This window comes from Bos javanicus, chromosome 6, assembly GCF_032452875.1.
Source record: "Bos javanicus breed banteng chromosome 6, ARS-OSU_banteng_1.0, whole genome shotgun sequence".
Taxonomy (NCBI): domain Eukaryota; kingdom Metazoa; phylum Chordata; class Mammalia; order Artiodactyla; family Bovidae; genus Bos; species Bos javanicus.
The window spans coordinates 89,501,269-89,525,862 of NC_083873.1; the positions used below are offsets into that span (position 1 = coordinate 89,501,269).

Sequence of the window (24,594 nt, forward strand, 5' to 3'; positions counted from 1 at the left end):
AACACCCACCACCTGAGTGGTCTGTTTACTCCAAGGGAGATGTTGAATTAAATAGCAAAGTTTAAGACTAATAAAGTAGTGCCCAGATCAAGCAAAAGGTTGCCTTTTAACATTATGAGAAAATTCTCCTTGTGAATATTCAAGGATAAAATGAGAGATTGGGCATTTGATTCCTTTTCCTCCTCCTCTTCTTCCTCATAGGGAGTGTCTAATTGTTTTATCTGAGTCTTATTCTGTCTTTGTTCTCATGTTCTTTTAAAAACACTCAGTAAAGTTCTGGATGTCTGTCAATGGGTCTATTATTCCAGTCTAGTTTTTCTAGAATGTTTTAAATTATAGATTTTAAATTCTAAATGTTTCTACTGTATTAAACTTTCTATTTCAGGCTTAAAAGTATTGGTAAAAAGTTAGCAGAAAGCTCATTACATCTGCAGCAGGAGTTAATGAGAACTGTCTAAAGGTATTAAAGAACTTGTCTCTGAATTCTCCAGTGGATGGTTCCTTTCTTTGCTTAGAAGACAGAATCAGCATTCAATCTAAGCTCACAGAAGGGGATAGTTTCCAAAAGACCTTGTCTAATATACACAATTTTTCTAAATTCTTCTGATTTCTTATGCAAATTGGGTTCTTTGAATCCTATCTTTCCATCCAACTCTTTCATAACAGAACACACATGTACTATTTGATATACACTTGGGGGTACTGGATTATTGACTCCTAAAACTATTTCTAATTCCTCTGCAAATTTTATCACTTGGCTTTTTGGCTCAGTATGAGACTAGACCTTAAAACAATGCAATTTTCCCTGTTTCTGATGGTGAGGGGAGGGGTGGTTAATTTTTTGAAGTAATTGCACTTTGGAAATTTTTCTAGCCTGTTAGGAGGTAAAAGGAACAAGTCAGAGGAAGTGGAGAAACTTAAGTTAGGGGAAGATAAACAATAAGATAAGAGCTATTTGATTTGTACTAAGACTTCAGTTCAGTTCAGTTGCTCAGTCGTGTCCGACTCTTTGCAAACCCATGAATCGCAGCACGCCAGGCCTCCCTGTCCATCACCATCTCCTGGAGTTCACTTAAACTCACGTCCATTGAGTTGGTGATGCCATCCAGCCATCTCAGAAGCAAGGTCCGATGCTGTAAAGAGCAATATTGCATAGGAACCTGGGATGTTAAGTCCATGAATCAAGGCAAATTGGGAGAGGTCAAACAGGAGATGGCAAGAGTGAATGTCGACATTCTAGGAATCAGCGAACTAAAATGGACTGGAATGGGTGAATTTAACTCAGATGACCATTATATGTACTACTTCGGGCAGTAACCCTTAGAAGAAATGGAGTAGCCGTCATGGTCAACAAAAGAGTCTGAAATACAGTACTTGGATGCAATCTCAAAAACGACAGAATGATCTCTGTTCGTTTCCAAGGCAAACCATTCAATATCACAGTAATCCAAGTCTATTCCCCAACCAGTAACGCTGAAGAAGCTGAAGTTGAACGGTTCTATGAAGACCTACAAGACCTTTTAGAACTAACACCCAAAAAAGATGTCCTTTTCATTATAGGGGACTGGAATGCAAAAGTAGGAAGTCAAGAAACACCTGGAGTAACAGGCAAATTTGGCCTTGGAATATGGAATGAAGCAGGGCAAAGGCTAGGAGAGTTTTGCCAAGAGAACGCACTGGTCATAGCAAACACCCTCTTCCAACAATACAAGAGAAAACTCTACACATGGACATCACCAGATGGTCAACACTGAAATCAGATTGATTATATTCTTTGCAGCAAAAGATGGAGAAGCTTTATACAGTCAGGAAAAACAAGACTGGGAGCTGACTGTGGCTCAGACCATGAGATCCTTATTAAACTGAAGAAAGTACTAAGACTTGGAAGACTCTAAAAGAGATCATTTTTAGTTTTTCACTTTTTGTTTGCCTTGGTGAAGACATATTTTAAGGGAACAATTTTGGAATCTGAAGGCCTCAGATACTCCCTCTGAAACATTAAAAAAAAAAATGCAGAACAGTGGATATTTGGGATGTCGTGCTAATGCTAAATCACTTCAGTCGTATCCAACCCTTTGTGGTCCAACGGGCTGTAAGCCTGCCAGGCTTCTCTGTCTATGGAATTCTCCAGACAAGAACACTGGAGTGGGTAGCCATTCCCTTCTTGAGAGGATATTCCTGACCTAGGGATCGAACCCAGGTCTCCTGCACTGCATGCAGATTTTTTTACCATCTTAGCCAGGGGAACAAGTGAGCTGAGGCAAAACTTATCCATAGGATTTTCCAAAATTCAAAAGACACTTTCTGAATGTTTCAGTCTTCAGGGTCAGTTCGAGTAATGGATTTATCTACCTTACCCACATCCCCTCCCTGTGAACTCTTCCTTTGTAGATATACAACAAAAGATGACAGCGATAGAGACAAATTGTGTTGTAAGTAATAGCACTGACTTCTACCAAAGATAAAAGTTATTTAACTGAACATATAATCAAAGGATTCCTAAAATGAGTTTCTTATTTAAAGAAGACAAAATAAACTCAGCATTTGGGGACCTTTAAAGAAAGAAATAAGAGTTGGGACTCAATGCAAGACTTACCTCATCATCCCAGTCACGGAGGCCAACAGCTCCCTGCACCAGCAAGAGGCTCAAAGGGCCAAAGAGGCAACCATGGTTCCAACTTGAGGTCGTAGACCATGCCAAGGGAAGTTCTTTTTTTTTTTTTAATTTAAATTTATTTATTTTAATTAAAGGCTAATTACTTTCCAATATTGTATTGGTTTTGCCATATATCAACATGAATCTGCCACGGGTGTACATGTGTTCCCAATCCTGAACCCCCCTCCCACCTCCCCCAAGGGAAGTTCTTGATTAGATTTTCACAGATCTCCAGTATTGTTGAACACTGGTTTCCCCCAGATGTTATTCCAAACAATCCATCAATAAGATAAATCTGAGTTTAGGTTAGAGAAACATGGGAGAACACTATCTTGACAGTCCCTTAGAGGCCGTGGGGTGCTGGAGCTAACTCTTATTAGCCTGAGAAGGATTCTGAACATCTCTTCCCAATTCCATGTTCAGTGATGTCAGCTTGGTAACTTGAAGTCAGCCATGACAGGAATACTTATACCACAGAAATCACCAAATTCCACAAATCAGAAATCGCATCCCCCACCACCGCCCCCGCCACCACCAGTGAGCTACTTTACCTTAGTAACATCTTAGGGTGTAGAAGCAAAGTTGGAACATTTTGGATATGTTGAAGTTTGTTTTGGGGGTTTCCCTGGTGGCTCAGATAGTAAAGAATCTGCCTGCAATGCAGGAGATGTGGGTTTGATTCTTGGATGGGGAAGATCCCCTGGAAATGGAAATGGCAACCCACTCCAGAATGCTTGCCTCAAGAATCCCATGGATAGAGGAGCCTAGTGGGCCACAGTCCATAGGGTTGCAAGAGATTAAGCATAAAGTTTGTTTTAAGGCAAGTCTCATAATAAGAGATTTTCAGTAGGATTAGGTAAAGATCATAATATAAGAGTTTAGGATTGAAGACACAACAAGGAGAGGATTTAAAGCAAGGATTTCCAAGAGTCTCAAAAATTTTGATACTATCTGTTGAGATATCAGTTTGATGTTAATTAAAATAAGCCTTTTGATGTGTTCTTGAGACAATAAAATTGCTTACAACTTTTATCTTTCTGAGCAAGAGTTTCTTAGAGTAATAAAGTTGCATTGATAAAGATAATGAAATAATAAAGTTATGTTAATATATAGAGTAAGTTATGTGGATGTGGATGGTTTTGGTTCTCACACATAATGCTTGAGACTTCAAATTATATAAGAATTGAAGATAGGTTTCTATGGAACTATTACATCAAAAAGAAAAAGCTCATAGGAAATGTTCACTTGAACCTACTGTTCATTTTCAACTTTAACAAAAAAACAAAAATTTTTCTGACTTCACATTCTACTATTATCTGAAGTCTTTTTTTTTTAGACTAATATCTAAAATCAGTCCATGGGGTTGCAAAGAGTCAGACACGTCTGAGTGACTGAACTGAACTAAACTGAAAGTCTTTTCCAAATGTTTAAATAGTTTTTAATGTTCCACTTTATCAAATGATAATAATTTAATTTATTGCATTTGTTTATTTGGGGAACCAAATACCTCATGTTTAAGAAATTTCTTCCAGTGTCTTTTAAGTTACAGTTAATGAACAACTTTACTTCCAGTCATTTGTCTCTACGAGACAACAATGTCAGTGGGCCACTTATCTGACACATCTGAAGCAGGCATCATATATGCCTATTTGTTATCATTTCAACTGTTAAGTACAATTTGTATTATTTCTTTCATTTAGCAGAATGGCAGGGTCAGAAGTCTGCAAGGGTTCAGAAATGAATTACTTGAGAAAAGAAAGAAAAACATTATTTTAATTAGACAAAAGAGAATCTTTAAATCATAAAATTTGAAAGCATCATTCACTTTCCCAATTCAATCTCATCTTTACCCAATTGTGAACATTTCTAATAGGGAATAAGGACAGGATTTCTCTTTGTGGCTTATTATTATTAAAATATTCTCCGATTTTGAGCTAAAATCTATTCCTTTCCTTGTCCCTTCATTCTTCCTTCTGAAAATATATAAAGTAAATCAACTCCCTGTATAGTTTAACACATTGAAGACACAATTATTGGGTTTTGATTATTTTTAGTTTTTAGGGTTTTTTTCCCCCTGAGAAAGGCAACTTGAGTTTATTCAACCATTCCTCTGTTTTAGAGATATTCAATGTATTGACCAATACTGACCCATGGCCGTTCCTTACCCTTTGGGAACTATAAGTTATAGATCCACATCAATATAAAGAGCTGTGGCAGAATATAAATCAGCATACTGGGACTTCCCTCATGGTCCAGTGGTTAAGAATCTGCCTGCCAATACAGAGGACAAGAGTTCAATCCCTGGTCAGGGAACTAAGATCCTACATGTCATGGGACAACTAGTTGCAGCATATGCTGCAAGTAGAGAAGCCCAGGTGCTGCAACAAAGTGTCTGCACAAGGCAAGAAGACCCAGCCCTGCCAAAATTTAAAAAAAAAAGAAATCAACATATTGCTATCATTGAAAAATTCTTTCTATGAAAAAATAAAGATAGCTTAATTTAAAAGGTTGTTTACTGATATAGTTGATTTACATTGTGGCATAAACTTTTTCTTCTTGTCACAACCTGGTGGGTAAACAGTTGAACCAACTAGTTTGATAGCACTTGTTCCATATGACATGATTTCCAGATCCATTCTCAACATTCTTCTTGAGATCAGCCTCCAGAATACAACCAACATTTTCAGAGAGAGTCTGCTGAAAATATAGTGGAAAACATTACATCCCTGTATCTGGACATTATTTGTCTTGGAACAACCTAATAGTTTTTAGTGAGTTTTTAATCAAGTACAGCCAGCTGGTCAGAATTAGATACAGAACCTCTTTCAAATTCTTACTGCTATTGATAGTCCACTATTCCAAAGTAGCTACCTACTAGGTATTCTGTCCAATTTTGTGTCATTTACTAATATGGATTATGCAGCTTTTGCTGTATTAAAAAACAACCAAACACCCCCAAACTCAGTCAATTTAAACAACCACCCTTTAAAATAAATTTCTCCTGAATCTGGTTCAGCTGGTCAATTATGGTGACCTTAGCTCAAATATTCTGATCATGACTTGGCTTGTTCAAACATCTGCCTTCAGCTGTTGGTTGGGTAGATGGCTGGTCTAGGATGGCTTCCCTGAAACGACTCAGCTCTCTTCCACAGGATTTGGATCTGCCAGCAGGGAGGCTTGTATTTGTTCTCATGGCTGTGACAGGGTTCCGAGAGAGAGAAAGATGAAATACACAAGACCTCTGTAAGAATCAGTCCCATCCCTGCCATAAAGTAGAGCAGAGAAGGGTGGAAAATGGACCTGGAGGACGACAAAGATAAAATAACTATTGAGATGCCAATGCATTCTTCCAAGTTCTCACAAAATTTTAAAGTGGCACTGAAAGATACTTTTCATGGAAGACCTCAAGAGACCTTCTTATAGATGCATTGATAAACTGTTTCAGAATGTATTATTTAATCAGTCATGACTCTACCATTGAGAGCTTTTATTCAACCCATGTTTTTCCATCATGTTTCACTGAATCCCATCATAAGGGTTCAGTGAAAAACTGTCAAACTTGCTGCTGCAGATAAGAAATCATCATAGTTTCCTGAACACAAATGATCATCACTGCATTATTTATGATAGCAAAGTATTGAAAAGACTGCAGGAATGAATAACTTATTATGGTAATTTATATAATAAATTATTTCATGTGTTTTTTAAATTTTAAATAATTGATGAAATAGGAAAATGCTTACAATTTAATTTTAATTCAAAGATAAGCAATGAGGCACAATACAAACAAAACTATATGTCTTTTTATAGGCTTTTATAGCTAATGAAGAAACATTTTGAAATCCTAGAAACAAATACAATAAAATACACTTATTATCTTTGGATGGCAAGATTATAGTGATTTTTGTTTCAGCTTAACCTTTTAGATATTTTTGACATTTTCTGCAATGGACATATGTAACATCATCATCAGAAAAAAAAAAAGAATGCATTCAGTTGTTTTCCATTTTGTAATTTTCCTGAGAATTAAAATCAAGCTCACATTTCCCTCGCTTTGGAAAACTGTGTATTTGACCACTGCCAATTGATACTCATTGAGATACTGTATTGAATGGTCCTAATTGAAAGGGAGATCTGGATCTTTCCCAAAATCATAGTAGCTGGATTTTAATAACTACTTCATTGTCATTTTAATTTTTAAAATATTTCCTGCTGCCATAATCACTTATGGTTTCTTTTTCTATTGGCTGCCAAGAATGTACAGGATTTTATTACTTTATTTGGAGCATTACTCAATATCTATGCTGCCGCTGCTGCTACTGCTAAGTCGCTTCAGTTGTGTCCAACTCTGTGTGACCCCATAGATGGCAGCCCACCAGGCTCCCCCGTCCCTGGGATTCTCCAGGCAAGAACAGTGGAGTGGGTTGCCATTTCCTTCGCCAATGCATGAAAGTGAAACATGAAAGTGAAGTCGCTCAGTAGTGTCTGACCCTCTAGAACTGATAAAAAGGGAGAACTTCTCTGGGACAGGATAGGAAAGCAAGAGAAAAAATATCTCTCAAGCACTGATAATCATCTTGGTTGTATCATTGGTATGGCTGAGGAACCTTGTCAGCTAGCTGCATCTATTTTGGCACTGTCTTTTTAGCCTTTTAATTCTTACTATCACTAAAAATCATATGTCACAAGATGACAGTTAAAGCATCTGGATATTCAGATGATAGAAGAAAGCCTCTGATGATACCAAACAGATTCCCCTATTCTGGTTAAGGGATGTAGTGTGAAAATGAGTAAATCACATTCCAGACACAGTGTCCTCCAGAGGCATGCTGATGGAATAAAGATGGACACAAATTCTTTGATTCTTCTCCCATTAGGAAGTGGTGTCTCTACCCCTCCTTTTCAGTCTAAGTGGATTCTGTCACTGCCTGACCAATAGAATATGACAGAAGCAACACTGTGCTAGTTTCCAGGTTCCATCCTCAAGCAATGGTGCCTTCTGTTTGCTGCCACTTGGAACACTCACTCCTGGAAGCCAGCTGTGGGGCTGTGAGAAGTCCAGCTGTATGGAGAGGCCACGTCTATGTGCTCTAGTCAACATCCCCAGACGAGCTCAACTGCAGGCCTGTGAATGCACCACCTCGGACAACCAATGATGTCACAGGTTGAGATGCTTCAAGCTGCAGCCACTAATTGACTCCATTTATGTGAAAGACCCCCAGGAAGATACGTCCAGCTGAGCTCAGTCAACTCACACAACTGTGGAAAATAATAATAAGTTGTTGGTTTAAGACACTGAGTTTAGGAATGATTTGTTAACTTATAGCAAAAAAAAAAAAAAAAAAAATGGAGCACTAGCTATTGTTAGCTGGTACTGTTGCACCTGAAATAAAATTTGAAAAGAGTTATAAAAAATAGATGGTGACATCACATTTCTGTAGAGCTATCTTTCAAATTCAAATGGAGAAACACTGAGTAGAATGTACGGTTTCTTACCATTCCAAGTTATATACAGACATGATGAATCAAAGAAACCAAGGAAAAATCAAAGCAGGATAGCCTTTCATGTTTGGAAATGATAAGATACTACTTTGTGCACAGCGCTTTACAGTTTACCACAACCCTGAGAAAAATGAATATTACCATTTCACGTTTTGTCTTTTTTATCCTCCTTCCCTCCCTCGCTTCCTTGTCTCTGCCTCCATCTTCCTGGTTGTTTTCACTGCACTGCACTCACCCTCAACAGAAGCCTGTTTTATATCCATAATCTCCCCATGCTATTTACAGTACATGAGATACAAAAGGAAGCTGCTCAAGCTGGGTCCATTTGAAGTCTGCTAAGCAATCTCTAAGGTGAAGGGTAAACCCTAGCAGGATTTCATCCAGCGATACCCTCATGTGCTACCTTTCCATGACAACAAAAATACCAGATGTATAAATCTTTGTTATGCTCAAGGACAAAGTTTAAGTATTTCCCAGTGTTTTACAACTCTGTTTTGCTTCTAGGTATCCCAAAGTTGATCACATCGGATATGGTTAAGGAAGGTGCTGCTGTAATCGACGTTGGTATCAACTATGTCTATGATCCAATCACAGGAAAGACAAAACTCGTTGGAGATGTGGACTTTGAAGGTAATAAAGTGCATCTCTTTTGACAAATGAAGAAAAACAGAGGTTCAACTTTGCATGTTTTGATAGTTGAAGGAGAGATTTTCTATTTAATTGGGGCATTACTTTTTTATAATTTTTTTTAAGATTATTTATTTTGGCTGTGCTGGATCTTTGTTGCTTCACAGACATTTCTCTAGTTGCAGTGAGCAGGGGCTTCTCTTCATTGTGCTGCCCAGGCTTCTCCCTGCAGTGGTTTCCCTTGTGGAGCACGGATTCTAGGCTTGCAGGCTTCAGCAGTTGCAGCTCACAGGCTGTAGAGCACTGGCTCAGTAGTTGTGGCACATGGGCTTAGTTGCTTCATGGCACGTGGGATCTTCCTGGACCAGGGTTTGAATCCGTGTCCGCTGCATTGGCAGGCAGATTCTTAACCACTAGAACATCAGGGAAGCCCAGATTTTGGCACTATTATTAATTATTATTATTAATTTCCTCTGATGGAAAAGAGTGTAATGACACTCACGTATTTCCTTCCTTCTGCCTGACCTCTTTCTTTCACTTCTTCCTTCCTACCTTCCGTCTTTCTTTCCTTCTGTCCTTCCTTTCCTCCTCTTCCTTTTTTGGAGAAAAATGTAATGACATCATTAATATTTAGTTTTAAGATTAAATTCCTTGTAGTGCAGTTTTCTTAGCATTGTTTTGACTGTTGGGAGTGTATCTCTGTCCTTCACCATCCATGCTTTATACTCAGCCATTCATTCTCAGAGCCAGAAGGCGACTTGGGATGTGTTTGCTAGCCCTCACTATATTTCAGATCTAAATAGTTCCCTGGATAATTCAAGTCAATATCCCTCACTTGTGTTTTAAAGAGGACGAGAAAGAAGAGTTAGGTTAACATTACTATGGCCGATGAAGGAGACAAAGCAGCCAATGTGTAGGAATAAAAGAAATTCTAACCCAATGCCTTAGCTGTATAGATGAAGAAACTTAACCCCAAGATAGATATATTTTTAGATGCCTGACCCCTAATCCAATTTTACTTCCAATGTCTTTGTCAAATACTTATCTGCATTGGGCTTTTCAGTATAATTTAGGAATCTTAGCTGTCTAATAATACATGGATGTAATAGAGTAATTTTCATATTAGAAATATTTTATATATTGGATTGGTCATTCTGGCCAAAAAGCAGGGTCATGCAAGAACTTCCACAAGTTAAAAGTGTGTCTTTACAGACAAATTGAAAGGAAAAATCATGCTCTTTTTAAAAATAATTCAAACTTCACATTTTCTCTTGGAATTTGGTCATTAGATGATGGTTTGCCCAAGTCCTAGCGTGGTATGTAATACAAATGACTATACAGAGACTCAGGAGCGTCCTTCTGAGTAAGGTATTGGCCCCTTGAATGTGAGATTCCAGGGTGCATCAAGGACCAGGTTCAAGCAGGGATGCTAAGCCCGGTGCTAAAAAGAAAAGGGAAGCCTGAAGACAAAAGCTCTGGAGACAGAATGATGAAGAGAGCAAAGTACAGATGGACCTTATCATCTGCTGCCCTCACAGGCTGTCATTCATGGAGCCTGCCAGCCGAGCAAGGTGGCTCCCCAAGGGAGCATGTATGTGTCCATACTGACCTCTTTAGGAAATGACCTCTTTTCTTTATTTAATTTTTCATGTTCAGTCACTAATGTCAGATATCTATAATATATTTGAATTTCTAAACTTGAAATTTCAAGTAAGGATAGATTTCATTTTAAAAGTTGACCTTTTTTTTTTTTTTTTTTCGGTCATTCTGCTTCTGGGTTACATTATAGTTACTGTGTGTTTATTGCACAATCACCACACACTTATAATGCATCCAGATGGCATTGACAGCACGTGACAACCAGCTCAACGCAGGAAAGCAGGATGTTAAACACAGCTCACAACCTTGACTGTGCTTGTGGGGCAAGCTTACCTAGCTGGCAGTTGGCAGTGTTTTATAAGACCCTTCTCCTATATGATATTTCATTCAATTCAGATTTTATGAAAACTTTTTTTTTTAAATGAGCATTGTGGGGTGGGTGCATACACTGTCACATATACAATCCCTTGGTAGTATCTATTAAATTACAGTTATGCGTATCTAACTATATAATGAAACAAAAAAGGACATGACCATGAGGGACTAAGATGTAAGGAAGAGCACTGAGCTGAGAGACTGAAGAGGTGCTCTGAGACCTATTATTGAAACCCATTAACTTAGCAACCTCTCTATCCAGCAATGTTGTTATCAGTTGACAGCAATGATGGCAGTTGTTCCTTCCAGCTCTAACACTTGGTGCATCTCGGACGTTCAGCTGAGTGTTGCCATGTGATTGTGTAAAAACACAGAAACTTTCAGAAAGTCAGGTTTTTCTGATCCTATCATAAAACACGCCTATGTGATTTATAAAATTACTCTTGTCGCCCTGCTGGTTCTTGGAGCCAGAGCCCTAAGACCTGGACTTGGTAGAGAAGGCCTTACCAGTGAGGCCATGACTCAATCACCCAGAGGAGCACGCAAGTGATAGGTTTTGACATGCTGCTCTTCAGATTGTTCATCAGGACTTAACCTGAGGTGAGGGATGATCCCGAAGCTGAGAGGGAGGGACTTTCACGTGGGTTCTGCTGCAAAACTTATAGGTAGCAGTCAGCTGTAAATTGCCACAGGGAAATTGTGGCTGATTTGTGAGTATCGATGAAAGTTTCACTATAACTATAGCCAAGACAGATAAGCCAGATACAGGTAAAATGCGGAGCTGAAGTAAATGGTCCTTGCAGAAATCTTGGCTCAATAATAAAGGAAACAGGATGACCTACTTCAAGTAGATTACTTGAGTGGGAATGATTTTTAAAGAATAATTTCATCTACGACCCCCTTTAGGTATTACTGGAAATATGTAAATAATTGCAGATTATTTTACAAATTCAGTGATTTATAGAAACAGGTTCCATTTAGTCCATTTTCTTTCTAAGAAAGTACACACGCCTGTATGTATTCTGCTTCATTATTAAATCTTTTGACCTCATTTTTAAATCAGGCTTCTCTCTAAGAAGACTGATGTTTTGTAGCAAATACAACATGAAGGTTGCATCACAATAGTTCTTGACAAAAGAGAACATAAAAACACCCTAAATATTTCCTTGAGACTTTGAGGTCAGATTTTTCTTTGGGTTTAGATATAGTTTCCTCTAAACTGCATCTTCCTTCGTCCACTAGGGCTTCCTGCTCTTATTTCTGTGTTCTCATAGCCAGTGTTTGTGAAGTGCTTACAGGGTACTAGGTATTGTTCCCAGACTTTTACATATGAATAACCCTATAAGCATGTATTGTTTAATTTTGATTCAGTTATCATGATAACCCTATAAGGTAGGTGTTGTTATGCCAACTACACACTGGCACTAGCCATCTGCCTCCACAAGGATTAAATCATGAGCTGCTGCAGCTGCTGACCTTCAACATTCCCTGAAAGGCGTTCAGGGTGGAGATAGAAATGAGGCACTGTGTGATCTGGGAACAACTGGCAGAACAGGTCTGCAGATAGATTTTCAGAAGATTTTATGAGCCCAATTCTTGCATCTCCTTGTGGCTAGAAAAGCACTAAAACCCTTCATGGTGACATCTGCTCCTCGTGACTAGCAGTAATTTTCAGGAGACTAGCATCAACTTTCAACAAAATACATGTGCCTGATTACATGTACTTGCCCTTCACCAAAGTCACTGACCTTTCCCCAGACTCTGTGCAGCGGTTTCTCAGCACTATCTGAAATAGCTCTTGGGCTACAGTCCTCATTTTGCCTTTAATAAAACTTGTTCCTTGTCCAGTTTTAACTGTTGCTTCTTATCCTCCAAACAGGCTTCTTAGGAGATAGGTAAGATGGTCTGGTATTCCCATCTCTTGAAGAATTTTCCAGTTTGTTGTGATCCACACAGTCAAAGGTTTTAGCATAGTCACTGAAGCAGAAGTAGATGTTTTTCTGGAATTTTGTTTTTTCTCTGATCCAATGGATGTTGGCAATATGACCTCTGGTTCCTCTGCCTTTTTAAAATCCAGCTTGTACATCTGGAATTTCTCAGTTCATGTACTGCTGAAGCATAGCTTGACGGATTTTGAGCATGTGAAGTGAGTGCAATTGTATGGCAGTTTGAACATTCTTTGGTATTGCCCTTCTTTGGGATTGGAATGAAACCTGACCTTTTCCAATCCTGTGGCCACTGCTGAGTTTTCCAAATTTGCTGACTGGCATATTGAGTGCAGCACTTTCACAGCATCATCTTTTAGAATTTGAAATAGCTCAGCTGGAATTCCCATCTCCTCCACTAGCTTTCTTCTTAGCAATTCTTCCTAAGGCCCACTTGACTTCACACTCCAGGATGTCTGGCTCTAGGTGAGTGACACCATCATGGTTATCCAGGTCATTAAGACCTTTTTTGTATAATTCTTCTGTCTGTTCTTGCCACCTCTTCTTAATCTCTTCTGCTTCTGTTAGATCTTTGCTGTTTCTGTCTTTCATTGTACCCATCTTTGCATGAAATGTTCCTTGGTATCTCCAACTTTCTTGAAGATATCTCTAGTCTTTCCCATTCTATTGCTTTCTTCTATTTCTTTGCACTGTTCACCTAAGGCTTACTTACCACTTATTTTGACTATTGAGAAAGAGAAACCTACATGTTTCCCCTGGTTCAAGGACTAAGATTTTTGTGTGTATGCCCAGCCAGGAAAGATGAGTTACCTGCTGTTAGAACCTTCCTGTGGATATATACCCAGGACTGGGATTGCTGGATCTATTTTTAATTTTTTGAGGAACTCCATCCATTTTTCAGCAGTGTTTGTACCAATTTACATTTGCATCTACAGTGCACAAGTGTTCCCTTTTTCTCCAGGTCTTCTCTACCACTTGTTATTTCTTGTCTTTTTCACAGTAGCCATTCTGACAAATGTGAGGCGATATCTCACTGTGGTTTTGATTTGCATTTCTCTGATGATTGAGCAACATTTTACATACCTGTTGGTCACTTGTATATTTTCTTTGGAAAATGTGTCCATTCAATTCCTTGGCCCATTTTCTAATTGAGTTGTTTGAGGGTTTTGTTTTTTCTTTTGTGCTATTGAGTTGTATGTTCTTCATATATTTTGGTTGTTAAATTCTTATCCAGTATGTGGTTTGCAAGTATTTCCCCCCATTCTGTAGGTTGCCGTTCCACCTTGTTGTTACTTTTTCTGTGCTGGTGCTTTTTAGTTTGATGTTGTCCCACTTGTTGATTTTTATTTTTGTTGCTTGTGCTTTGGTGTCATAGCCAAAAACCTACTGCTAGGACCAATGTTAAGAGTTTCTTCCCTATGTTTTCTTCTAGGAGTTCTATGGTATGAGGTATTAAATAGACTTTAATCCATTTTAAGTTAATTTTTGTAAGTACTGTGAGCTAGAGCTCCAATTTCATTTTTCTTTATGTCTTTATCCAGTTTCCCCAGTATCATTTTTTGAAGAGATTTTCCTTTTCCAATGAAGTGTTCTTGACTCCCTTGTCAAATGTTAGCTGACCTATGTAGGGGATTTATTTCTGAGTTCTCAGTTCTTTCATTGATCTATGTATCTGTTTTACAGCTTTCATTATTATAGCTTTATATATTGTTTGCTTCCCAGGTGACTCAGTGCTAAAGAATCTGCCTGCTAATATAGGAGATGGAAGAGACACAGGTTCGATCCTTGGGTCAGGAATATTCCCTGGAGGAGGAAATGGCAACCCACTCCAGTATTCTTGCCTGGAAAATTCCACAGACAGAGAAGCCTGGTGGGCTACAGTCCATGGGGTTGCAAAGAGCTGGACACAACAGCACAAGCACAAAATATTGTTTGAAATGGGTCCTTCACCTTTGTTCTCAGGCCTGCTTTAGCTATTTAGGATCTTTGTGTTTCCATACAAATTTTTAAGATTTTTTTTTTCTGTTTCTGTGAAAAATGCCATTGGAATTTTGATCGAGATTGAATCAAATATATTGATGGCTTTGGGTAGCATGTGAAGTGAAGTGAAAGTCGCTCAGTCGTGTCCAACTCTGTGCAACCCCGTGGATATACAGTCCATGGAATTCTCCAGGCCAGAATACTATAGTGGGTAGCCTTTCCCTTCTCCAGGGGATCTTCCCAACCCAGGGATCGAACCCAGGTCTCCCACATTGCAGGCGGATTCTTTACCAGCTGAGCCAACAAGGGAAGCTCATAGACATTTAAAAATATTATTTCTTCTAATCCATGAACATGGAATATCTTTCCACTTATTATTTGTCTTCTTCAATTTCTTTCATCAAAGTCTTGCAGTTTTCATTGTATAGATCTTTCATTTCCTTGGTTAAGTTTATTCCTAAGTATTTTATTGTTTTATGAAGCTATAGTGAACAGGATAGTTTTCATTATTTCATTTTCAGATTTCATTGTTATGTATAGTATCAACTACACTAAATCAACACTACTGATTTATGATCCAGCAACCCCACTTCTCTTATCCAAAGGAAACGAAAACAGGATACAGAAAAGATATGTCTTGTTTAGTGTAGTTTTACTCATAAGAGCCAAGATATGAAAATAACCTAGACATGCCTCAGTAGATGAGTGGAGAGTCTGGGAGGGCAGTGGGGCCAAGTGCCCTCTGGAGCTGAGTTAGCCTGCCCTGAAGGTCACAGAGGGAGGCAGGGCCAGCACCGACTCCATAAGGTACCAGGGAAAACTGTGTTCATGAGGGAGTCTGTGCTTGAACTTGAGGAGGGATTTGTAGGTGAGGAGTGGGGTGGTCCTAGAGAGAGGGAACAGGGGGCATCTAGGCCAGCCATCCTGGGACAGTAAGAGGAAAGAGAAAGTCAGATGCTGGATCAGTCTGTCTGTCCATTCCTAGGCCTATAACTCACTCTTTTCTTAACCTACCCAGGAACAGGACACCTCCAGCCATGGAGGGGATACACCAGCCAAGTCCAGCCCCTGTCAGCGATTTCTCTCTGGCCCATAATTCTCTGCACAGTAGAGGCCTAGGTACTTCTCTGGCTCCTCACTACAGCCCTTTCTAAAAAATGCTGAAGAGGATGGTAGGAAGGGGAGAAGTGCTCAGGGCCCTTTCTGGAATCCCTGGAGGCCACAGAAGGGCTGGGGGTGGGATGCAGGGGGGTAGGGATGCCAAGTGTCAGGCATGCCAATGTCAGGATGCCAAGTCAGGATGCCAGTGTCAGGCATTGCTATGAGCACTTGGGATGCAACAGTGACTGACACAAAGTCCTTCCTGACAAAGAGCTTACACTCTGGTTGGAGAAGACAGGTAATAAATATATAATATACTATATTAGGCAGTATTTAATGTTACAAGAATAAAACAAGATGGGGGGCGAGGCTAGAGATTTATGGCCTTAGGTTGTTGAGAAAGAGTGGTCACAGCAGGCTAACTGCTGATCAGAACAAAGTCAAGTCGAGAGCCATGTGGATATATGGGGCAGGAACAGTCTAGACACATGGATGAGCAGTGTGAAAACCTTGAGGTACAGTGTGCCTGCTGGTTTTGATGAGCTGAGGAAGGCCACTGTAACTGGGGCAAAATAAATAAGGGGAATAATGCTGGGAAATAAAGAGGAAGCAGCAGGGGTACCACATCATGAATGGCCTTATAGACCATGCAAAGGAATTTGAATTTTACTCTAAGTGCAGTGGAAAGCCATTGGAGGATTTGTGCCAAAGCCATTGCAGGATATTTATGCATTTTTTGCATTTAACAAAATCATCCTGGTTTTTTGAATGACAAATCAACCTTAGAGAGGTGAGGATACCTGTTAGGGTACCTGTTAAGGTACCTGTTAGGATACCTGTTAGGGTACCTTAGAGAGGTGAGGTACCTGTTAGGGTACCTGTTAAGAACCCATTGTAATTATCCAGGTAAGAAATTATCCAAGATGGGGTGTGGACCCAGGTGGTAATGGTTGAAAGTATTAAGAGGTAGTTAGATGGTAGATAAAATTTAAAAGGAGAGTTAGAATGATTGGCTAAGTGATTAGATATAAAAGAAAGAGAATTATTTATGACTCTAAGAGTTCTCAAATAGGCAGAAGTGAAGGTATTCTTTTGAGATGAGTCTGAAATGATCAGTGAATTTCATCTATTTATGTGTATATAGGGCAGAGAGTGGGCAGAAAAAGAAAATAGGGCTCTTTCCATGGGGAGGGAACAGCGGATCAAAAGGAAGGAGGAAAGATTCCAAAAGGCCTTATGTACTCAATAAGTGATCCAACATTGTTTGTTGAATAAGGAAAGTAGGATATTCTAAATAATTGTGATTTGGTCCAAATAGTTATAGCCTTACCATGCATTCTTCAAAAGAATCTCCACTAGACAAATCTCTCCTAGAGCAAAAAGAACCCTATAATTTGGGACTCCATCTGGTCAGAATTATTCCTCAAAATTCGAATGCAGTAGTCAAAATATGAGGACAGAAGAGGGTCCAGAATTACACAGAAGGTACTGTTCTTATAAGAAACTACTATAAAGGAATTAAAACTCATGAAGTGCTTTTTAAAGCAGCTTTGCATCTATATTTTCTCTTCTTTTACTATAGGTGCTTCCAGATGTCTTATTTATGCATAGTAGTCTACATTCAAAACCTGAGAGTTACCTTTTACTCCATGCTTTTTTATATTATGTACAATATTTTATATAAGGCTATGATTTGGAGTTAGACTGATTTAGGTTTGAATTCTAGCTCTGTTGCTTAAAACAATTAGGATCTTGGCAAATCACTTCAGCTCTCTGAGATTTATCATCCAAAAAACTGAGATAATAATACCTATCTTATAGAGTTGTTACAAAGATTAAATGAAATAATCACCTCACATAACTAATGTATGAGACTTCCTGAGCATAATACCTGGCAGAAAACAGTGTATGTGTGTGTTTGTGAGTATGCACATTATTCAGCCTTTCTCTCCATTCCCACTAGAGTACTAACCTGGAAATATGTAATTTCACCTTTCAATTACCACTCAGCTCCTCATTACTTTTCTGACCTCAGCTCTCTTCCGGTCAGATCTGTTGTCACCCAATAATCCCCATCTTCTCCAAACTCCCATAGTAGGTCTCAATCTGCCCAACTCTTTCTGTTCTTGATCCTGTACTGCCTTGCACTTTTATTTAGTTGTCCCCTACTAAATTGTATGCCTCTGTAAGGTAAGCTTCCTGTCCTCCATTGCTTTTGTATCTTCATCCCACACCAGGTTCAACCTTCTCAGTCATATCACTGGTCATTTGCATGATAATCCTGGATAACTCACAAATCTCTAGTGTTACTCTTGCATTACAGAAATAATCCCTTATAGTTGCCTGAATGGGAACAAAAGCTCCCACTGAAGGTGGCATCTGACACATTATTAATGTACAGCAATCTAGATTCAGTAGTGATACATCCACTGAATCATACATTGGCTTTTTCAGTGCACACTTCTCGCTCAACACACCGTCAAGGTACCAGGGATTTGGCACACACAGATAGACCGAGTCCCTGTTCCCACAGAACTTATATTCTCTAGTGTATGTTAGTCTCTCAGTCATGTCCTACTCTTTGCCCCCTCATGGACTGTAGCCCACCAGGCTCCTCTGTCCCTGGAATTCTCAGAAAGAATACTGGAGTGGGTTGCCATGCCCTTCTCCAGGGTATCTTCCCAACCAGGGATTGAACCTGGGTCTCCTGCATTGCAGGCAGAGTCTTTACCATCTGACCCACCAGGGAAGCCCTGTATTCTCTAGATTGTATGTCAAAGTAACCATTTTTTGGAAGTGGCTTTGGTACTGTGTGTGTGTGCTAGGTTGCTTCAGTCATGTCCAACTCTTTGTGACCCTATGGATTATAGCTCACCAAACTCCTCTGTCCATGGGATTCTCCAGGCAAGAATAATAGAGTGGGTTGTCATGCCCTCCTTCAGGGGATCATCCCACTCCAGGGATTGAACCTGTGTCTCTAGGGTCTCCTGCATTGGCAGGCATGAACTTTACCTCTAGTGCCACCTGGGAAGCCGATTTTGGTACTACTTACTCTTAAATATATGTTCTAAAGCTGGGAGAGTAAGAGCATGTTACCAGTTTCTAAGGAAATAAAACTATTTTGGAATGAATCACTTTTAGAGAACTATTAATCTGTGGTGATATTATAAAGAACCAAAACTAAACTGAGTTTTCCATGTTAATCATTTAATTTGATGATGTATGTCTTAGTCAGTTTGAGCTGCTATGACAAATTATCAAAGGCTAGGTGGCATAAAGAACAAATATTTATTTCTTACAGTTCTGGACACTGGGAGTCTAAGATCAGAGTGTCATCATACCCAGGTTCTGGTGAGAACCCCATTCTGAGTTATAGACAGCTAATTTCTCACTGTATTTTTACATGTCATAAAGATCATGATAGCTCCCTGAATTTTTTTTTTTTTAAGAGTACTGAAAGTTGGAACTCTAATGACTTAATCTTTTCCTAAAAGGTCTTGAGAATTTTGCAAAGAGATTGCACTGGTCATAGCAAACACCCTCTTCCAACAGAAGAGAGAAGACTACACATGGACATCACCAGATGGTCAACACAGAAATCAGATTGATTGTATTCTTTGCAGCCAAAGATGAAGAAGTTCTATACAGTCAGCAAAAACAAGACCAGGAGCTGACGGTGGCTTAGATCTTGAGCTCCTTATTGCTAAATTCAGACTTAAATTGAAGACAGTAGAGAAAACCACTAGACCATTCAGTTATAACCTAAATCAAATCCCTTACAATTATACAGTGGAAGTGACAAATAGGTTCAAGGGATTAAAACTGATAGAGTTCCTGAAGAACTATGGATGAAGGTTCATGACACTGTACAGAAGGCAATGATCAAGACCATCCTCAAGAAAAAGAAATGCAAAAAGGCAAAACGGTTGTCTGAAGAGGCCTTACAAATAGCTGTGAAAAGAAGAGAAGCAAAAAGCAAAAGAGAAAAGGAAAGATATAAGCATCTGAATGCAGTTCCAAAGAATAGCAAGGAGAGATAGGAAAGCCTTCCTCAGTGATCAATGCAAAGAAATAGAGGAAAACAAGAGAATAGGAAAGACCAGAGATCTCTTCAAGAAAATTAGATACTAAGGGAACATTTCATGCAAAGATGGGCACAATAAAGGACAGAAATGGTATGGACCTAACAGAAGCAGAAGATATTAAGAAGAGGTGGCAAGAATATACAGAAGAACTATACAAAAAATATCTTCATGACCCAGATAACCACAATGCTGTGATCACTCACCTAGAGTCAGACATCCTAGAATGCGAAAGTCAAGTGGGCCTTAGGAAGCATCACTATGAACAAAGCTAGTGGAGGTGATAGAATTCCAGTTGAGCTATTTCAAATCCTGAAAGATGATGCTGTGAAAGTGCTGCACTCAATATGCCAGCAAATTTGGAAAACTCAACAGTAGCCACAGGACTAGAAAAGGTCAGGTTTCATTCCAATCCCAAAGAAAGGCAATGCCAAATAATGTTCAGTGTATACTGCATAATTGCGCTCATCTCACAGGTGAGCAAGGTAATGCTCAAAATTCTCCAAGTGAGGCTTTAACAGTACGTGAACCATGAAATTCCAGATGTTCAAACTGCATTTAGAAAAGGCAGAGGAGCCAGAGATCAAATTGCCAACATCCGTTGGATCATCGAAAAAGCGAGAGAGGTCCAGAAAAACATCTACTTCGACTTTATTGACTATGCCAAAACCTTTGACTATGTGTATCACAACAAACTGTGGAAAGTTATTCAAGAGATGAGAATACCAGACCACCTTACCTGCCTCCTGAGAAATCTGGATGCAGGTCAAGAAGCAACAGTTAGAACTGGACATGGAAAAACAGACTGGTTCCAAATAGAGAAAGGAGTACGTCAAGGCTGTTTATTGCCACCCTGCTTATTTAACTTCTATGCAGAGTACATCATGAGAAATGCTGGACTGGATGAAGCATTGAGCTGGAACCAAGATTGCTAGGAGAAATACCAATAACCTCAGATATGCAGATGACACCACCCTTATGGCAGAAAGTGAAGAGGAACTAATGAGCCTCTTGATGAAAGTGAAAGAGGAGAGTGAAAAAGTTGGTTTAAAAGTCAACATTCAGAAAACTAAGATGCTGCATCTGGTCCCATTCACTTCGTGGCAAATAGATGGGGAAACAATGGAAACAGTGACAGACTTTTATTTCTTTGGGCTTCAAAATCACTGCAGATGGCGACTGCAGCCATGAAATTAAAAGACGCTTGCTCCTTGGAAGAAAAGTTATGACCAACCTAGACAACATATTAAAAAGCAGAGCATTACTTTGCCAACAAATGTCCATCCTAGTCAAAGCTTTGATTTTTCCAGTAGTCATGTACGGATGTGAGAGTTGGACTATAACGAATGCTGAGCTCCGAAGAATTGATGCTTTTGAACTGTGGTGTTGGAGAAGACTCTTGAGAGTCCCTTGGACTGCAAGGTGATGCAACCAGTCCATCCTAAAGGAAATCAGTCCTGAATATTCATTGGAGGGACTGATGCTGAAGCTGAAACTCCAGCTCATTGGACACCTGATGTGAAGAACTGACTCATTTGAAATGACCCTGATGTTGGGAAAGATTGAAGACAGGAGGAGAAGGAGACAACAGAGGATAAGATGGTTGGATGGCTTCACTGACTCAATGGACATGAGTTGTAGTAAGCTCCAGAAGTTGGTGATGGACAAGGAAGCCTTGCGTGCTGCAGTCCATGGGGTCACAAGGAGTCTGACATGACTGAGCGACTGAACTGAACTGAACAGATCCCACCTCAAGCACTTCTGTTTTGGTAGACAGTAGTCACCATCTTCAGTGATTTTGGAGCCCCCCAAAATAAAGTCTGTCACTGTTTCCATTGTTTCCCTATCTATCTCCCATCTATCCTAAAAGTGTTAGATCTTCTTTTATACTAAAATTGGAGTTTTGAGCTAACACTATGAAAAGTTTATATTTTGAGTCAGACTGATCAACTGTATTGTTATTGACTGAATATGTGTTCCTTAAAATTCATATATTTAAATCCTACCCTCCAGTATGATGATATTAGGAGGTGGGAGATATCGACCATTGAGCGGGCTGCTGCTTTGTTGTTTACAGCATGGGCAAGATGCTTAAAGTCTAGGTCTTTGAACTCAGGTCAACCTTTAGAGACATTCATTTTAGTAGAACATATTTTACATTGAATTCTTTACTGATGTGGAGAAGAGTTGGACTTTCCAGGTGGCAACAGTGGTAAAGAATCAGCCTGCCAATGCAGGAAACACAAGAGACTAGGGTTCCATATCTGGGTAGGGAAGATCCCCTGGAGTAAGAAATGGCAACCCACTCCAGCATTCTTGCCTGGAATATTCCCTGGACAGAGGAGCCTCGTGGGGCTACAGTCCATGGGGTCACAAAGACATGACTGAGCACACACACATATGGAGAAGAGTTAAACTGAAACATAAAAGATTGTCTACCAAAACAGAAGTGCTTGATGCCTCTGAAGTCCTTGTTTTATACTTAAGGGTGAGTTTTTGGTTTTTTTTTTTTTTTTGAAGTTGTTTCTCAGGGTCTTTTTAAAATAAAAATATCTATAGGAAGGAAATTTTATGTCCTAGTGTCTCGGGTTGATTATGGCAGACTACTGGGATCAAGACAGTGCCAGTGATTTTTGAGGATACTCCAAACAGCCTATCTAGGTTTACAGATTTGCCACTCTGCTGTACATGTTCAGAGGCTTGAGGAAGAAGGATTGGGGAGGGAAGAAAAAGGATTGGGGAGAATGACAAGAATAAATGCTAATGTTTTTATAAAGGAAGTCATGAAATGAAGATATTTTAGTTATGTTGACAGAGTACTAAAAATATCCTAGCGGAGATCCTTACTCCTGCTCACCAAAATGGAAACTAGCAATGATGGCTGACACTATTCATGGTCAGAGAGGAGGTTCCTCTGGTGGTCACAGAGTTTGTTGAAAACAATTTCAAATTTTGATCAGGTAATTAATTTGTTATTTGGCTCCATTTAAGGCCTCCTGAGTTGTGAGTGGTAGTTTTAAATATTCACATCTGTATTTCTCTTGGCATCTCTCTAGTCAGTCAGCTGTGTTTGACTCTTTGTGATCCCATGAACTGTAGCCCACCAGGCTCCTTGTCCATGGAATTCTCCAGGCAAGAATACTGGTGTGAGTACAGATTTGACTTAACATAATGAGTAAAGCAGATAAAGCAAAAAAAAAAGAAGGAAGAAAGAAAAGACTTAGCCACCTTACCCAGTTTGAGTTAAATAGTTGAGGGAAGTCTTTGTAACAAAAGCTTATAAAAATATGACCAAAGTCTCATAATCCTGTCCATTCCATTAATATTCCACTGGGTGCCATAATAATGAATATCTTAATATATATGTATGTATATGTATATATGTGTATATATATATTTATATATATAATAACTTGTAGAAACCCCAGGAGTCAGACAGCTAGATAAATGCAAGAGAAAGCATAGTAAATTGTCTCTGGGGCACCCGATTCCCTGTTGCCTCACAAGAATCCAGTGGCGAGCCATTCACTTGTCAAGGAGCCCTTACTCTCTCTCTCTGGCTCATCATGCTCTCATTTTTTATGTCAACCATCTGAGAAAGTGGAGTGTTTTCCATATTATCTCCTGAGTCATACTATTTCTCCAGTCTCATGCAAGTCAGGTTTTTCTGGTTGTTATTTACCTACTTCATCTTCCTGAAGCTTGTCTTCCCTTCATTACAGCGGATGTGTTTGGGAGGTCATGCTTCTAAATGGTCTGCATTTAGAAGCAAGGGAAAATCTCTAAGCATTTAATTTGGACAATTACGCATGTATAGGAGGAGACAGAAATTCACATGAAGGGAACGAGGAATTTTCCTTCTGCTGCTGGTTGCCACAAATAAAGAATCATTCCTTTTCCTTTTAGGGAAGGGAGTTGGTTTTAAAAGTTAGTTGTAACATTGCTGGAAATCTGATATAGGCCATAGAGTACTTCTTTGCAAGAGAGAGAAATGGACAAAATACAAATGGAAATAAAACAGTACTGTGGGAATTTAACATATCAATTCTTTCTCTTCTACCCAAGAATAGATTTATAAAGCACAAATTCATTCTTTGACTTAACTAGAATATACAATTTTCAAAATGTATTAGCAAAATTAATTCTGTTTAGGTATATATGTAAATTCAATTATTCGGGAACTTTGGAGTCAGTATATCACATACTATGGTGCTTCCTAGGTGGCGCCGTGATAAAGAATCTGCCTGCCAATGCAGGAGACACAAGAGACATGGATTTGATATCCCTGAGTTGGGAAGATCCCCTGGAGTAGGAATGGCAACCCTCTCCAGTAGTCTTACCTGGAAAGTCCCATGGACAGGGGAGCCTGGTGAGCAAAGAGTCACAAAGAGTCGGACACAACTGAGTGAATGAGCGCATACATCATACAGCAATAGAAATTCCCTATCTGCTTAAAAATTAGTGAGTCTTCCTAACGAAGTGTTTAAAATGAGAGTCTGGATTATTAAACCCAGATCCTGAAAACCTGGGAAAGTAAAGTTTCCAGAGGAAATAATGACACACAACACACAAGCCAGAGATACCCTGTCATGAAGCATGGGTTGCTGGTGCCGGAAGGTTAACGATCACACACTTCTTCTTTATTCTTACCTTAATTGTTAAAAGGTAACTGTTAATCACTTATGTAGCTGTGTAAGTATCCTTCGTTAGCAATACTTCCACACCT

At 39.3% G+C, this 24,594-nt stretch overlaps 1 protein-coding gene across 5 annotated transcripts in view; it reads left to right on the forward strand.

Annotated features, from left to right (window-relative positions):
* Positions 1 to 24,594, forward strand: part of MTHFD2L (methylenetetrahydrofolate dehydrogenase (NADP+ dependent) 2 like) — a 151,505-nt gene that overhangs the window by 109,790 nt on the left and 17,121 nt on the right. For 4 of the 5 annotated variants that reach the window (XM_061420464.1, XM_061420466.1, XM_061420468.1 and 1 more), the window contains one exon: positions 8,663 to 8,788. In XM_061420464.1, coding sequence (XP_061276448.1) covers positions 8,663 to 8,788 — 126 coding nt within the window. Of the gene's footprint in view, positions 1 to 8,662; positions 8,789 to 19,280; positions 23,109 to 24,594 lie in introns of those variants that run through there. The other variant, XM_061420467.1, reaches the window with a different exon arrangement.